The 18,140-nt window shown below is 44.0% G+C and overlaps 1 protein-coding gene across 1 annotated transcript in view; it reads right to left on the reverse strand.

Moving 5' to 3' along the window:
- sptbn4b (spectrin, beta, non-erythrocytic 4b) overlaps positions 1–18,140 on the reverse strand; it is a gene marked incomplete at both ends in the record, with an annotated part of 58,644 nt that overhangs the window by 4,702 nt on the left and 35,802 nt on the right. Inside the window, 15 exons of the mRNA XM_083887040.1 lie at positions 2,419–2,681; positions 2,879–2,939; positions 3,044–4,191; positions 4,305–4,501; positions 4,590–4,674; positions 4,758–4,896; positions 5,241–5,485; positions 6,060–6,194; positions 6,300–6,545; positions 6,650–6,854; positions 6,952–7,082; positions 7,998–8,276; positions 8,430–8,519; positions 9,359–9,583; positions 11,792–12,055. Coding sequence (XP_083743166.1) covers positions 2,419–2,681; positions 2,879–2,939; positions 3,044–4,191; positions 4,305–4,501; positions 4,590–4,674; positions 4,758–4,896; positions 5,241–5,485; positions 6,060–6,194; positions 6,300–6,545; positions 6,650–6,854; positions 6,952–7,082; positions 7,998–8,276; positions 8,430–8,519; positions 9,359–9,583; positions 11,792–12,055 — 3,713 coding nt within the window. The remainder of the gene's footprint in view (positions 1–2,418; positions 2,682–2,878; positions 2,940–3,043; positions 4,192–4,304; positions 4,502–4,589; positions 4,675–4,757; positions 4,897–5,240; positions 5,486–6,059; positions 6,195–6,299; positions 6,546–6,649; positions 6,855–6,951; positions 7,083–7,997; positions 8,277–8,429; positions 8,520–9,358; positions 9,584–11,791; positions 12,056–18,140) is intronic.

An 18,140-nucleotide genomic window follows, 5' to 3' on the forward strand; every position in this document is an offset into this window, starting at 1 on the left:
GCATACTGAGGACCAGTGAGGGTTTTTAACCAGGTCATTTTTACGGAGTGAGGACATTTTGGCCGGTCCTCACTTTGTTTTCATTGAAACCACTTCCTTAGGTTTGACATTTTGGACATTCTGGACGACATAGTATAGTATGACATTTTTGTCAAATTTTCGACCAAATTTTTTTTGTCAAAGATTTTTTCAAATGTTGGACCAAAAATTTTGGGTCAAATTTTTTTTTCAAATTTTGGACGACTTAGTATAGTATGACGTTTTTGTCAAATTTTGGACCAAATTTTTTTGTCGAATATTTTTTTAAATTTTGGACCAAAAATTTTGGGTCAAATTTTTTTTTCAAATGTTGGACGACATAGTATAGTAGGACGTTTTTGTCAAATTTTCGACCGAAATTTTTTTGTCAAAGATTTTTTCAAATTTTGGACCAAAAATTTTGGGTCAAATTTTTTTTTAACATTTTGGACGACATAGTATAGTATGACGTTTTTGTCAAATTTTGGACCAAAAATTTTGGGTCAAATTTTTTTTTCAAATTTTGGACGACTTAGTATAGTATGACGTTTTTGTCAAATTTTGGACCAATTTTTTTTGTCGAATATTTTTTTTAAATTTTGGACCAAAAATTTTGGGTCAAATGTTTTTTTCAAATTTTGGACGACATAGTATAGTACGATGTTTTTGTCAAATTTTGGACCAAAAATGTTGGTTCAAATTTTTTCTTTCAAATTTTGGACGACATAGTATAGTACGATGTTTTTGTCAAATTTTGGACCAAAAAAAAAAAAAAAAAGTTTTCCAGTCCTTTTTGCTCTGGGGCTCCACCTGCAGACATTTTATGGTACTGCACCCATTAGTTCTATATAGATGTCATTCATGAAGTAGATATTTGTAATTGTGTTGATTTATAAAGTGGAAATGCTGGTCCTCACTTTGTCAGCAACCCAGTCCTCAGTATGCAGCAAGTACAATAATGTGTGTGTGTGTGTGTGTGTGTGTGTGTGTGTGTGTGTGTGTGTGTGTGCGCACTCAGTCTTTCCTCCCACAGCTCTCATCAGCCAGCAGCTCAGTCTGCCACAGCCAGCCTGTCAAATCTGCTGTGTGTGTCTCACTGCTGTGTTACATCGGGAGGCATCGTAAGCTTCATGCGTGTCATTTTCACATGCGGTGAGATTCTTAATCGCTGCCGTTTGGGTTCGCGTAAGTGATGATGATGATCACAGAAGACATATGACAATCGAATAATGTGATGAGAATAACTCCTGCTGCCATTATCAATGCCTGTGTTTAGTTTCTGTGTGGACAAAATGACACAAAGCTAAGAAACTAAGGTACATATGATGTATATCTTATCACTGAAGAGACAAATATCACAAAATACAGTGACATATTTGTTACTCATTCACTGCCTAACGAACCACTGGATGTAAATCATCATTATATGACTTGGGTACTATTGCCAAAAGCAGAACAAAGTAAATATATGCTGTACGTTTCTCAGTATTAATATGTAAACATCCAAACATCATTGAGTTTAAACTGCTTAATGAACGCTTGATGCTTGGAAACAGCAGAAACGCGCACACACACAGTTTATGTCTCCTTGTTCAAGCAAAGAGGAAGTGTCATGATCTGAGCTGGGGTCAGTCATGCATCTCTGTAAGCGGAGCGTGTTAGCCGTTTAGCTTAGCATGCTAAAGTCATGCCGCTGTCATTGTTTTTTAGTGTGGAAATGGAGCAGAGGGAGGAGAAGAGGGTGACGCTGGTGTCACGAGGAACAGACTTCGACAATGTTCTGCAGCCAACATGGGTCAAAGTGTTTGTTTTAGTTAAAATCAATCAGCAGTTCAAACTGTGTTCAAACTGATTTCAAAATATAAGGAAAATTGTCCATTACATTCAAACCACTGTCCAATGAGTTCAGCTACACACAACCCTGTTTCTCATTATAGTGGTGTTAAGATCTAGTCTAAAACAAAGTGTTTTGTTTTATGTGAAAACAAACTGTGATAGGAAAGTTAAACGGCTAACAGTTAACAGTTAACGGGTTGGAGTACGACTGAAAATACACAGAAGTGCCCACAAAAGCTTTAGAAGTGATGCTACTGCTCAGAAAACACGGTCCTTCAGGAGTTTGACAATATGAACACTTCTTTGCCCCTGCTCAAACCTATGCTGCTACACAAAACGCTCCCTCAGTCAGGTCTGATAGTATTGCTTGACAGAGCCCATTGAAAACACATCTTGAATTCTGATTAAACCCACCATTCCAGTTAGAAATAACCTTTCTTAAAAACCACTTGACCATGCACAGGTCTGATTCCCGTGACACCAGTGTCCACGCTCCTCCTCCTCCGTGACTCCTTCCACCTCCTCATCAGGTTGTGTTTTATCATTATGACCGTGGACACCCACCTGTTGGTGCTCTTCTTCAGACTCTCGATGTCCAGCTTGCGGAATAGGAAGCCCTCGTGATGTGCGGTGTGCGACGGGGGCTGGGGGACTGCCGGGCTGCTCTGAGCCGGAGCGGATCTGGACCGCCGCGTCGTCGTCGTCTCTCCCGACTCTTTGGGTCGGGGTCGGCGCCGCGGTTTGGGTCTGTCCCGAGCTCGAGGCCGTTCGAGACGGGAAGCCTTCTCTGGCACGCCGTTTGGGACGCGGGGCACCTCGCCACGGGCCTGCAGTCAGAGGAATGACATGGGGAATGGAGTCAACATTAACTAAAAGTACAAAAATGACAATTTGCTCTTGTTGCCTTGATAGCTCACTCTTAAGACTACGTTTTCCGAGATGACAACGTATGCATTGATGTTGAGACAAAATGATAAAAAAAAAGGTAAATATATTTCAAACTGTAAGTATTTTCAAACAGGACCTGTGCTGCTTCTCTTTCTTGCAGCTGCTCTACAATTTCTAACAGGGTGGATCTCTTTTCTCTGTGGGAACAAAAGCAAATTCAACAAAGACGTTACAAACTATAGAATATTCTGTCACACATGACAAAGTGCACAACATTTATTCCTAAACCACAGAGTCTCACCCTCCTCCTGATCGTCTGTCTGAGTGCTCCTTCCCAGTATCAATCTCGCTGGACTCCTGTCTCTCCGGTCTGTGTCGGTCCCTCTCTCTCCGCCGGCCCTCGTGGCCCCCGTGGCCCCCGTGGCCCCCGTGACCCCCGTGGCCCCCGTGGCCCTCGTGGCCCCCGTGGCCCCCGTGGCCCCCGTGGCCCTCGTGGCCCCCGTGGCCCCCGTGGCCCCCGTGGCCCTCCTGCTCACTGGACGTCTGTCTCTCTAGCGTCCGCCTCTCCCGCCGCTCGGCCTGTTCCCTCCACACCTCCTGAGGCAGCTCGTCTCGCCGCGCCTGGATCAGCTGCTCGCTGGACAGCTGCCGCTCGATCTTGTGCTCCCTGTGGTAGGTGTTGGTCTGAGGCTCAGCTTGATCGATCCTGGACCCCCGGGGCCCTCTGGTGGGCTCGCTGTGCAAACGCTCGCGTCCCGGCTCCTGCAGCACCACCTCGGCCATCACCGCCACCTCTGCTTTCTCCTTCCCTATCTCTCCCATCATCAGCTCTCTCTCCCTCCCTCTCTCCCTCACCTTCTCCAGTCGACTGGCGATGATCAGAGGCGTAACGATGTCGTCCATGTGTTTGATTTTGGGCTGCCGTAGATACGGAGACACTTTGGCCTCCACGTCCTTCGCTGCCTGCACTGGCTGGAGGTGACTCGCCGCCTTAGATGCTTGCTCTCTCACCGTGCCAGCGCTTTCTCGCGCCTGATTGGCTGAGACCAGCATGGCCGCCGTGGCTATTGAAGCAATTGAGGAGAGCGCGGGTTTACCCAGTCCTGCACCCGCACCCGGCACCACCGCCGCCGCCGCACCACCACCACCATGCTTGGTCTCCAGGGTGTGGCGGTAGCTGGAGCCATTCATCACAGGGGTGTAGTTAGCGACCGTTGATCCCAGCCGGCGAACCGCGGACGATGGAGAGGGTGTGGGCGTGGCTGGCGAGGGCGACGGAGGCGAGCTGGCTTCTGTCTGTTCATAGATAGTCTGTCTCATAACGGGGGAGATTTGGAGGCGGGGGAGGGCGGATGGACTGGGTAAGGCATCTTGGGGGTCCAGGAAGACTTTGCGCCCCAGCAAAGGGGTTGGGGGCAGTTTACTCTGCTCTGCTTTCAGCTTTTCCACCTGTAGAGTGGAAGCAAAGGGCAGCAACTTTGAGAATAAAAAAAACAGAGTACATCTCTCTTACACTGATGCTACATGTCTTTCTATATTAATGATAACGCTGGACATATTACAGTGGTGAGTCGTCGCAGCGAGCTGAATCGCTCCTCCCATGTAGCGGCTGCTTTGCGGAAGGCCTCGTGTCGACGAATCAGTTGCTCCACTTCGTCCACGCTGGTGCCCAGCTCTCTGCTGCTGATGAGCGGCTCCTGAGCGGTCAGCCACGCCTCGGCCACCGCCGCCTCCTGAGCGAACTGGTGAACCTCCAGCACTGGAGGAGACACAAAAATAACATTCAGATGTGTTTGTACCGTATCTGTGTATGTCCATGTAGTGTGTGATCAAGTGTGTGAGCTCACATTGCTGTAGTTCTTCCCAGTGCTTGTCCCACTTCTCGGACATCTCATATTGCTTAGCAACCACCTTGTCCAGCTTCTCCTTGATCTGAGAATCAAAAATCAATCCATCCACGCCGTTATAAATCACATTTATTTTTGTTTATTCTTATTTATTCGTTTCCTCCTCACCTCTTCAGCTGCAGGGTTTCTGGCAGCCAGCAGGGTCTTCCCCATCTCGATACACTCCAGTGTGCTGCGGCTGCGAGCCTCCACTTCACTCTTCAGACTCTGGTGATAATTCATCAGCACCTCCACTGAGGACACGTCCCTGCAGGAGACACACACACACACACACACACACACACACACACACACACACAGTGAGCCGCACCACTTTAGAACAGTGTTTTTACTGCAGTTTTAGAAACTGCCGATTGTTCCTTGCGTTTATAGATCGATGGTTGAGTATTTAACACTTAGCACTTGGCATCAATAATATTGGCATCTGCAATGTTGCATAGCTGCCGTCTTGTGTCTTCTTGATTCTTTTATTGTCTAATGCAAAATTAATGCTGATAATGACGCTACACTGAGATCAAAGCGTAAAGATTTATGTATTTATCCTGTAATTTAACCATGCAGTCAACACAGATCCTGTGTTGGAGAACATACCTGGGCTTCTCTCCTGCCCCGATCTGACAGATGATTGAATCCATCCACATGAGCTGATCTCGGACCATGCCAAAGAACCGGAGCTTGTCCGTCTCCGTGGTGATTTGCACTCGACACTCCTCGCAGGACGTCAGCAGCTCCTTCCAGCACTGCATCACTTCGTGCTCGCGGCATGCGATGGCTTCGGCCTTCTCGCCGGCGTACACCGTCCTCAGCTGGGCTGCGCTCTCTTGTAGCTGACGCACCTGGATGCATGAGGACAGCAGATTTGAGCAGGACAAAAAAAAAAAAAAGCAGAGCTCAACAATGAAGAATCGGATATTAAAACGAGGAGAAAAAAAAAGGAACGAGTTGGTTTTTCCAAATGACGCAGATAACGCAGCTGCTCTGACAGCTGTGTTTAGTTGAGGCCAAGCGGCACTGGTTCTGTCACTGCGTTGGTGCAGCAGCTGTGATTCTGCATCGTTCTTCAGACAAATTCATCATAGTGTCTTTGCCCCAGGTGCAAAACAAAGATTACACAAAGCAAAAATGATGTGCAAAGTAAGAATATAGCATTTAAACGGGCATGAAAACAATTTTTGTTTGCTATTTATTGATTCAAAAATGATCACCTGCGCTTTTCGATTGCTGTGTGTGACTGTATCACGTGTATAGAGAGCATGCAGTTTCTGTGCTGTGCAAGTCAAAAATGTGACAGAGGGGGGAAAATAGACCATTAAAGCCATCATCACTGCGGGACGTCTGAGTCCCGTGGCCACTGAATAATAAAGCAGGTGATGTTTGCTTTGCAGGTTGCTCATGTGCATGTTGCTGTACCTGTGTGACCAGCAGCTGAATGTCCTGTTCAAAGCTGTTCAGGAGTCTCTGCAGGGTGCTGGTGTTGGCAGTGCTGCCCTGCCGAGCCCGAACTTCTGGCAGTCTTCGATGTTTGTCCTCAATCTGAGCCAAAACCTGATAATAAAAAAAAAAGAATTGACTTCAGAATACACAGGCACACAAAATCACGTCATTGTTTTTGTATCGCTCCGCCTGTGCTTTGTTTCGCAGACACGTTACCTCTCTGCAGTCGGAGAAAAACTTGTGCAGCTGGTGAGAGGCAGCCAGCATCTGCGTGCGGGTCTCCATGAGCTCCAGCAGGTCGGCCCAGGCCTCGTTCACCCCGTCCTTCCACTCTGCTATGGTGGCGGCCTCTGCGTGGCCGTAGTCGATGAGCTCGTCCACCATCTGGTTGATGGCGGTCACTCGCTCCTGCCCCACGCTGCCCGTATCCGACACAAACTCTGTGAACTTCTCCTGCAGGACCTGAAGAGCCAGAGGGAATGTTTTCTTTGTAGTTTGTTATGTGAGTTGATATTTTCTTAAAAATCCTTGTTTCATGTGCATCCATCATCTGTTGACACACTTACTGTCACATGCTCAAAGTCTTGACCCAGTTCTGGCGAGCTGGCGACCACTTCCCTCTGAGCGATCCACTGCTCCAGCTCGTCCACCTCTCTGTTGAGCTGGTAGAGCCAGTACTGCTGCTCCAGGCGGCTCTTTCTTTCCTCCACCAGATCCTTCAGGGACACGTACAGGCGGTCGATCTGTGACTGCCGCTTGCTGATTTGCTCGCTGTGGAAAAAGAGCAGAGAAAGATTATTTCTTTACGTGGTGAAAAGAACATCTCAGTTTGTGGCCTGTATATGCGTTTGTGTTTATGCTCTCTCACAAGTCTGGATGCCCCATCTCCAGCAGCTGCCGACACTGCTGCGACAGGAGGCCGATGGTCTCTGCATAGTCTTCAATGGTCTGCTCTAAGACCAAGTGTTTCTTCAGGAGCTGCAGTGTGCTCGGCTCATCCTGGTGGGAAGAGGAAACAACACACACACACACACACACACACACACACACACACACACACACACACACACACACACACACACACACACACACACACACACACACACACACACACAAGGAATGTAAGTAAATGCTTTAAAAATTACGTTTTTAGAAGATCTGGATCATTTGGAGTTGTAGACATATTTAAAAGAGATTAATTAACTTAATTATAAAAAAAAATACTTAATAAAGTAAATACTTATGTTAACAAAAAATGTTACAAGTGAAGAAGAAACAAATAAAAAGCAAGAATTCTATTGAAGATTATTCTAAATCATTGGTTCTCAAAGTGGCGGCCCCGCAATGAATTACAGTTGATAGTTTTAATCCAGGAGCTACTAAGCTTCTTAACTGTTTATTTGACTTTACTGGATACAGACCAATAAGTGTAAACTGTAGAACTGCAATCTGGTCATTAAAAATATTACAAATGGGATATCTTTCTTCTTTTTTTTTCCTTTGGCGGCAAAGTTGGGTTCCTAAATTGGCCCTCAGGTATCAAAACTTTGAGAACCCCTGTCGTAAATCATGGAGTTCTTGAATGATTGGAAGATGCAGGTGCCCCCTTATGGCACTTTAAAATACTAAAAAATCCCGAAGACTGTATGTTGGCAAATTTTTCAAATCACTCATGTCATTTCTATTCTCTTATCCTGATAATTGAAAATCACCACAATCATCATATTGTGTTTTTTAACGTGATCCATGGACAGAACACTGGAGATCATTTTAATAAATGTGTTGTCTTAAAACGTCTTGTGCATTCAAAGTCTCCTAATGACTCAAACTTTATGAGGATATGACTTTCTGATGATATTGAATAATTAATTGTAGGTCAAATGTCCAGCATCACACACACACACACGCGCTCACCTTCCCCTTCTCCTCATTCATCATGTGCAGCTCCTGCTCGCTCAGCCAGGCTTCCACCTCCGCCGTGTCAAAGTAGTACTGCTGGGCCTGGTACATGGCGTCCAGGACCAGCTGCCTCCTCTCCGTCTCCGTCCAGAGCAGAGCCCACAGCTGGGCCAGTTGGTTGTGGCCGGCCCTGACACAGTCAGCCTCGGGGCTGCGTATAGAGGCGATGATCCCCGCCCTCTCCAGGACGTCCTCGATCCTGCTCCTGTGGCCCTGCAGCTCCCTCTGCAGTGTCTGAGGCAGAGGGGACGACATTTTAAAGGTGGATCACTGCACAGTGGTGCCTTATTCACTGTACGGTCGGTTCGTCGTATCAGAATCAGAAGAGGAGGGAGACTTTATTGAGAGGATCCGTTCATAATTTAAGAGCTATTCTGGTTTCTTTACCTGGTTCTTCTTCATGAGCTGCTGCACGGCCTGCAACGTGGAACCGTGCTCCTGAGACATGGCCATCGGGAGGCGCTCCTGAACCCACAACTACAACAACAACAACACAGGAGCAAACTGTTTGTAATCTATGAATATGTGGACAGCAAATACCAGTGTATTTTGTTTGTCATATGGAAGGATTGTTTAAAAAATATATTTCTTAATAACTTCTCCTGTTTTCCTTCCAGAGTGTATATATTGTATATATCATTGGTTCTCAAAGTGCGGCCCGCGGGCCAATGGCGGCCCGCAGAAACATTTCTGGCAGCCTGCAATGAATTACAGTTGATAGTTTTAATCCAGGAGCGACTAAGCTTGTTAAATGTTTACTGGACATTACTGGATACTAGGGATGTGAATCTTTGAGTGGCTCACGATTGGATTGGATTCTGATTCTTAGGGTCACGATTCGATTAATACGATTCTCGATTCAAAAGTTGATACAATGCATAGTGTGTTAAGGCAAATTATAGCATCAAAACAATAGCGTTTGTATAAGATAATGTGATAATGTGATCACACAAAGGCAAACTTAAGACAAAAGTTAACATTTATTCATTCAAAACAAATAAAAACTTACTTACTGTACCAAAAAATAACTTGCAGTAATAAAAGCTTAGGCTAGCTGCCTTTTTCTCCCAGAAGTTACAACAATAATTTTCCCCCACCCCTACTGGATACAGACCAATAAGTGTAAACTGTAGAACTGCAATCTGGTCATTAAAATTATTACAAATGAGATTTATTTCTGTTTTATTTTCTTTATTTTCTTATTTTTTTTCATTTGGTGACCCTCAGTCCAATGTTGGGTTCCTAAATTGGCCTTCAGGTATCAAAACTTTGGTTTTGAACCCCTGGTATATATCATTAAATGTCCTCCAACTCACAATCTCGTCCTCCAGGTCTCGTCCAACTTGGTGGACTTCTTTAGACGCCAGCAGGATGCGCCGTCTCTCCTTCAGCGGCTCGATCAGACGCACCATCCTGGCCTCCACGGCTGCCTGACGCTCCGCCACCGTCTCTTTCACCTGTGTCTGCTGTGGTATGGACGACGACTGCACCTGCAGCTGACCCACCTCCTTATACCACTCCTCCATCTGAACCTCCATGGTCTGAGGGGGAGGGGGAGGGGGGGAGAGAGGAGGCGCATCGAGGGAGGTGCAGAGCAAAAGTTATCAAAACAGATGGAAGAAAAAAGAAGATGTGTTAATAAGGAGAGAGAGAGGGAGGGAGATGGAGGGAGGTGAAAAGGTGGAGAGAATACATTGGGTGGTGAATGATATTTATGTGGGAGAGACTGAGATGTAAAGTGTGGAACAGAAATGAATAAATGACTAGTTGTCAACTTATATTACTTTATTTCTCCTTGTATAAGATTTAAGACCAATTTTCAAGATCAAATATCCGATATTTACTTTATCAGTTTGGTGTTTTTCACGGAAAGAATGGATGGCACGGTCATAATCCATTCATTAAATTAGTAAATAAGTAAATAATTGAAGTACAAATGAAGTTAGGAATCTTCTATGATCTCCTGCGATCAGTTCTCGTAATAAACGTTGGACATGAATGCAAAAACAACAAAAAGCAGCAAAAGAAGAAGACGTGGAGCGTGGTGACGGTTATCGTACCCTGCGTCGGGACGGATGCCTGGTAGTGCAGTTTGGTTTTGAAGTTAAGATGATGATGTGGGAAAAGCAGTGATTGAGTTAATGAAAGGATGAACCTGCGCGTCGGCCCAGCTCACACCTGCTGACTGTTCTCCAACTCCAAATCAAGTCGAGCTACATCCCAACATCACGAGAACAGAGAGGGAACTCTAGTGACTAGTGTTCTGGTGCATGTTTAAAATTCAAATGTAAATACAATACAGCACACATTAGATGGCATTTTAGAGGAAGCTGAGCTTCCCTTGCTGTCTTAGAGCAATCGCCACCGGTCATGTGTTCACACACACGTATGTTGACTGTCTCTGTCAGCACGTTTACACAAAAAGTGCAACAAACTGATCTGCTTAAAGAGGCTAATCCAGGATTGAAGACTTTCTATAACACGGTGGTCATTTCTGGCTTCTGTCAGTTGCTGTCAGTGAAATCCTTTGGTTAAAATCCATGTTTAACAGCTCTAAAAACAGACAGCTATCACAGATCAAGAATGTCAATCTCAGGGCTGTGAGAGTAAAGACCTGGGAGATTCTTTTACACATTTTGTACAACACTTTATCCAATCAGAACTCCACAAAGAGGAGGGTCTCTCTGCTTCAGAGGTTTTAGCTCTTTGTCAGTGAAATGAATGACATACAGACGAGACGGTCTGTAAGTCATCTAAAAGACGGCAGCTTTAAAGGTGCCATATGTAAGAATGTGGCCAAAAGCGGTTACTACATTCAAATTCAAAATACCGAGGTCTTTTAGGTTTCGTTTTCTGACGTAACTGGCAACCCATGGTGGCTCGGCAGCTGAGACTCTACTGACTGCAATGATTGGTAGACGGCGGTAGGTGGCGCCACATGACGCCAAAACATGATTTCAAAACATAAACATGATTTGCAGTCTGCAAAATATATTTTTTAATGCAAATATTTTGTCTGTACTGTTGTTGTTGGTGAGTTCAGTTTGTTATATGAACATTATTCCTGAGTCTCTGTGACATATTAGGAGGATTTTATGATTTATTACATAATGCACCTTTAAATGTAGCTCACATTCTAGACGACTCAATACTCCAGTGCAACTGTTAACATGTCCAAAGCAAAACAGGCTGTGTTCATCAAAATCTGTTGATTTAAATGGCAAAATAAATCTACATGATCCTGGAAGTTGGGTTTAAAAGTCAACTCCTGACTAATTAGTAACTTCCAATCATTTGTGTGTGTGAAATGATGTTGGGATGAAACTTGAAAATAATGTGACTGGGTTGTCATGAAGGCTGCTGCTGATGTTTTTCAAAAACCACCGAGGCAAATAAAAACACAACAAAAAAAGAGTTTGACTTCACTGAAATGAGATGAAAAAGCTCGACGGAAGGTTTTGCTGACAAACAGTGAAAAATGTTGTCTACTTTGTATGTGTGGTTGTTGCAAATGACAGCTTTTACAATTCAAGATTCTAAATATTGAATAGACAAATTTGAATAGACTTTTTTTTAAAAAGCTCCAGAGCAATAAATTAAGAAGCAAATAATGTGAAATCTGAACTTGAACAGCTCTGCTTCTAATTGTTATTCTGGAATATTATTTTACATTGAGCTGTAAAATAGCTGTAATTATTATTTGTTTTCAATATCGAAACCTTCAAAATTCACTTTGTGTTTTCGTGTACCTGCAGTTTTTTGAGCTGCTTGTTGACAGTGGTGAGGTCCTGTCCCTGGTCCACGTAGACCAGTTGATCCTCCAGCTGACCCAGCCTCTGGTCCAGGCTTTCATAGCTCTGCACCAGCAGGTCGGCCTTGTTGGCCTCGAAGAGCTGCCGGGCCTTTGCCTGGGTGGTGCTCTCCAGATCCTGCCAACATTCCCTGATCTCCTCCAGCTTCTTGCGGACGACAGGTCTGAGCTCCGGCTTCTCCTGGATCAGCTGTTGACCCTCCTGGATGAACGGGACGAGGGAGGTGAGACAGAGTTAAGACTTAAGACATTTTAATAAATAAGAGCAAATCATACGTTCAACTTTCCTTTTCTTTCTACTCTGAATGAGTTTTCTCCTTTTTTTAGGAGATTCAGGAAATGATCCATTTGCCCTGATGCACTTTGACAGTGAACTGACTTTCTTCTTCTTCAAAAAAAAAAAAGTATCTTGGAATGACTTGAAATGTTCTATAATAATAGTCGGTATCACCCCGAACAAGGACCCGTTGAAAATATTTGCAAACCTCTTAAGGAATAATTTTACTGAATTTTTGAAATTCAGGAAATTATCCATTTGCCCTGATGCACTTTGACAGTGAGCTGACTTTCTTCTTAAAAACAAAAAGTATCTCAGAATGACTTGAAATTTACCATCATAATAGTCGGCATCGCCCTGAACAAGGATCCGTTGAAAATATTTGCAAACCTCTTAAGGAATAATTTGAATGAATTTTTGAAATTCAGGAAATGATCCATTTGCCCCGATTCACTTTGACAGTGACTTTCTTCAAAAAAACAAAAAGTATCTTGGAATGACTTGACAGTTTCTGTAATAACAGTGAGCGTCACCCTGAACAAGGATCCGTTGAAAATATTTGCGAACCTTTTAAGGGACGATGTTCATGAATTTTTGAAATTCAAGAAATTATCCTTTCGAACTGATTCACTTTGACAACGACTTTCTTCAAAAAAACAAAAAGTATCTTGGAATGGACCCTTCACCTGGTCAGACAGTTGCTCTAAAACTTATTAATGGTTTCAGCTTCTCAAAGAGGAAAATGCTCTGATTCTCTTCCTCTCTGCTGATAACACAAAACATCACCTCAAGCACTTGGAGAAACATTTTTAACAATCAAATAAAGAGTCAATAAACTGTGCATAGTCATCAATAATGACACATCTCTATAATCGTCAACATAATCACGGCCAGTGTGAAAAACACGAAGGAGGCAAAAATCTAACGCTTTGCCACAAATATTCACTTGATCTTACGTTGGAATAATTATCTGCACACGCCGGAACTGGGTTAGGAGACATGTGCACGTGTGTGTGTGTGTGTGTGTAGTTTTGTATGAAGGGATTAAACCTTGGTGTGTTAAAATGTCTCATAAATTACCTTTCACTCCCCTCCCCCTTTCCCTCTCTCTGCTATTTTACATATTTCTACCCCAGTTTGTACCCCCCCCCACACACACACACACACACACACACACACATTTTTCCTTATGTACACCTGCTCCTTTTCTGCACCCCCCCCCCCCCGATTTGGCCTCCCCCACAGGGAGAGCCTTCCACCATCCACTTGTAATTCACATTGTGCAGTGTGTTAGTGCGTGTGTGTGTGTGTGTGTGTGTAACAGAAATAAAGAAAACTGCAGAGAAAAAGAAAACAGAAAAAAAAAAAGATAGAACCAAAAAACACAAATGTGACAGTTTTTTTGGACACATCACAGATTACAGAGTAACTGATGACATTACAATGTTATTATTCATTCAGTGTCTGTGGCCATGCTTCTTTGTAAAAGAAATAATAACAATAAATGAAGTAACTGATGGCTGTACATGGGAGAGAGGATAAACACTGAACTGGCACACTTAAAGACTTAACTTTTACATAGAAATTAATGTCCAGTACACTCAAGTGTTTTGTGTTTGTCAGAATAACATCGTTTGCCCACGCTGCACACAGGAAGTGACGCGTTTGATGTCTTAACATCAGCATCAGTAAAGTAAGATGGCTGAAACGTGACTGAAAAGCAGCAAAAAGTAGACACCAAATAGTTTTTTTAAGTGGATTCTGCTGCTGCGCTCAGCAGTTTGACCGCAGTGTGAACGCTAATTATAAGTGGGCAGCAGGGGGCGGGGTTTGATCATGTGGAGGCGGCACTATCAGTGCTTTGTAATTACTCAGAATTTCACACTGAGACTTTAAAACTAAACCAAAACTTAAACTCATAATAATAATTATTCAAATGTATTTATTACAAATGTTGTGCAACACCTTCAACTTTGAGTCTACATCCCTGCTGGTGCTTTGATCTGAATACTAACATATTAATATTTAACCTTTAAAAAACATCAGAAAAACACAATAACTTATACTACAAACTGACTCTGACACGTCACTGACTCGAACGTCAACATCAAAGTCAAAAGTAGCTCAAGTGTTAACTTATACACATTTTCAAACTAGAAAACGCACACAAAGATAACAACTGTTAACCTCCAGCTCACCTATAATAGTAATTTGGTATTTTCAATAGAGTTAGTTAGTAATAATTGAATAAAATCTGTATCATGATCCATTTATTTTATTGTGTGTTTTTATGCTGCACAATGGACACTAAAAATATAGAGATAAAATGAATATTGAGCAGAATTTATTTCAGCCCTCAACAATATTTTATGTTCCTCATGTGGCCCCTTGGGGGAAATACCTGCCCACCGCTGACCTACATTCTACACAACCTACATCCCCAGAAACGTTAATCAAAATCTGTCCCTTAGCTTTTCACAGACAAATAAACAAACGAAAGCAAAACATCCCCTTCATTGGCAGAGTTAATGATATTCAGACGTAAACTTTTAAATGGAGTTTATGACCTGTCTGATATTCTGACCCATTTTTCTTTTTTTTTTTAAAACCCCCCCCCCCCACAAAAATGGTTTTGCTTTGACACTTCGGCACGTGTTAAATTCAGACTCCGCCAATGACAGTGAAGTCACTTTGAGCAGTGACTCATCTTGTGCAGAGGACAACATCCACCGTCTGCCCGACTCTCGGGGTTAGGATAAAAATCTACAGATACAGAGAGTATCTGCCCGACGACTGGAAATAAGATGATAGCGATGCCATGAAAGGGTTTCCAGTCAGAGCCCATCCTCCACCCACCTCTGCTGCCTCAGGAAATCTCTTAGTACCAGAGGCGAGGTGCAAACAAGGTGCAAATGTGAGCATTTTTAACAGCATGAATGTTGTACACCACAAGTTCTAATAGATAGGCCTAAAATCCATCCTTTGCATCACAGAGGAGGTCATATTCTATTTTCTTCTGAAATACAACGCATCAAAGGCTCAGGTTACTGTGCTGATGGTGTCAAATAAATGTATTGTTTTTCCTACAAAGTCACATGAAATATCTTCAGTGAAGAGCGGCCGTTTGTTTGCAGTTGATGACAAAGGGTTTTATAACGGACGTCTCCGGGAGTAAATGTGGACACATGCATATATGCACGGGGAGAACGAGGCGCGCTACACCACTCTCACTCCTGTGATTTCCTGTGTAGGTGTGTTACGTCAGCTCTTCGCTGTGTTGTGGTGTTTCTCTGGTCCTCTGCAGTGAGTGAGTGGGCTGCATGGACTCGAGCAGCTTTCACCCACAGGCTCAGAGCTGATGCTGCTGCTGCTGCTGCTGCTGCTGCTGCTGCACACACACTCACAGTGAGACACACTGCTTATATACACAGTTGTATGTATGATGTCCTTTAATCAGGACGCACTTGAGCTTGGACTCAAATTATGAACGGAAAGGCTGCGTTTCTCAATTTCTGCTTTATGGATCATTTCAAATTAAGGAGCTTGACACATACCAGAGACAAAACTCCATCCATCCATCCATCCATTATCTCTTTATCCTCCACCAGAGGGTCGCGGGGGGTGCTGTGCCTATCTCAGCAGACATTGGGCGATAGGCGGGGTACACCCTGGACAGTTTGCCAGTCCATCACAGGGCCACATATAGAGACAAACAACCAATCACTCAATCCCCATATCGCATGTTTTTGGACTGTGGGAGGAAGCCGGAGAACCCGGAAGAAACCCACGCACACACTGGGAGAACATGCAAACTCCTTGCAGAAAGGCCCTTGTTCCGAAATTGTTTCAAACGGGGCTCGAACCCAGGAACCCGGGTCTTCTTGCTGCAAAGGCAAGAGTGCTAACCACTACACCAACCGTGGGCCCGAGAGAAAGAACTCATGATATAATATAAAGAGTGATGGATAAAATAAAACATTTGAGCTAATAATAACACAGTTATCAAAACTGTGGCTTCGTGAAGTATTCTGGTGCATCTCAAATGTTTATGGACAAAATGTATTTGGGTTGAATCCAGCTCTCCATTGGAAATATGGCTACATTGGCAACATCGTCTTTTTATGTTTTCTGTCGGTTAGCAACATAACTCAAAAAAAAGTCCCAGACGGAATTGTATGAAATTTTCAGGAAATGTCTGCAATGGGACCAGGAACAAGTGATTACATTTTGGCCGTGATCGGTAGACACTGCGTGAGCTGCCTTGGCGGCGGTCTGCGCTCTCCGAGTGCTTTTCTAGTTTTACGATGTGGGAGATGTTGAGCAGAAAAAGGTGCAGCAAATGGCAGCAAACTCACTCATTCACTCACCCTCTACTGCTTTATCCTCCACATGTTTGCCAGTCCATCACATAGACACAAACAACCATTCATTTGTCCAGGAACTTACGACAGAGGTAAAGCACATGACGTCATTAACAGGCGACCACGATGTAACTATTGTTACCTTAAATATTATTGATTTCTAGGGATTTAAAGGGACACTATGTAGTATTTATGGGTTTATATAACCCAAAATCCACTTTTTTATACATATTATGTGCTCCTGCATTGTCTAGTCGATGTATAATAGTTTTTGTTTCATTTTCGTAGTGTTTCAAAAAGTCATGTAAAAAAACACGGTCGCGGGCCGCGGTTGCATAGCCACTGTTAGCAGAGAGACGCCATGTTTCTACCGGAGCCTGTAAGGACAAACGCGAGAGAACAAATCAAGCGTCTCTTTACTTGTAGCTGAAGTCCCGCCTCCACTCTCTCCGCTTCGTCTGCTACTGCCGCGGTAGCTCCGCCCTCTCCCTCGCCTCACGAACCTCATCTGCTGACACGGAGAAAGACGACGCGGACGACATTTGACCAGCTGAGGACACCGTAGCGTTCAGGGAAGGGAGGGGGTGAGCAGAGGAGCAGGTCTTTGTTGTAAATTTCAGCCTCTCCTCTAGATGGCACTATAAACTACTTACTTCACCTTTAAGGAGCAATGAAAAAGGTCTTGGCTAATGCAAGCACTTCCACCCCCTCATTTTTGATATTTTACAGCATATTTTCTTTGAGTAAGTGAAGTTGATTGAAAGAAGAAGTGGCCCACCACAGCACAGAGCGAAGAGGACTCCTCCTGACTGGACACTGGCAGTTACGCTGACAGATGGACCCCGTCCTCACTCTGCTGTCTGCTCGGTTCATCCCAGCAGACGTCTGCTGGCGAGTGTCACTGTTGACACGCTGCTGGTCAGTGTCTGTCGTGCTCAGACGACTGAGTCAATATTTACCCGGCGTGTGAAAAATCGCCACACGCGCGAGCGACCAAACGGAGACACAAATCAGGTGGCGGCGAGCGCTCATGTTTTCAATGAATGAATGAACGAATGATTGTTGACGTGGTGCCCATTTTTGCAGTCAGCCTTTCCTGAGGGGAAATGGTTTGCTGCTCAGGGAGCCACACAAACGACAAGCAGGGACAAAGGCTTAAAAGACAACAAAAGGTGGCCCACAAAATCCATCCTAGCTACATACTAACGTGTCCTTGAATTAAGAAGAAGCATGGATTTGGGCCACCAACACATCCCTATGTAGCAACAACATTTATTTATTTTTGTCAAACAGCTGGTTACCACATTTCCACCTCTTTCACCTCTCAAGTGGAAGAAAAACGAGTATTTTTCCCTAAAAAATCAATCGATCGATCAAGCAAGATCTCTGGGATTATCTGCTTAACTATTCACGCAGCATTGATACTAAAAATCGTCACCCACATATACAAGCAGCCCATGCTCAAGAGACACAAACACACACAGAGTCTGATTTCCATGACATCAGAGGACATTACATTACATCACGTTACTCTATAACCTTAACATTAACCCAGCCATCCAACATGTCTTCCACTTAAAATGTAAGCCTTGCCCTTTGTCCTCATAAGGAAGGCAAACACATTTAGGCCCCTACAACATGAGTAATAC

Source organism: Microchirus variegatus, assembly GCF_963457635.1.
Source record: "Microchirus variegatus genome assembly, chromosome: 3".
Lineage (NCBI taxonomy): Eukaryota > Metazoa > Chordata > Actinopteri > Pleuronectiformes > Soleidae > Microchirus > Microchirus variegatus.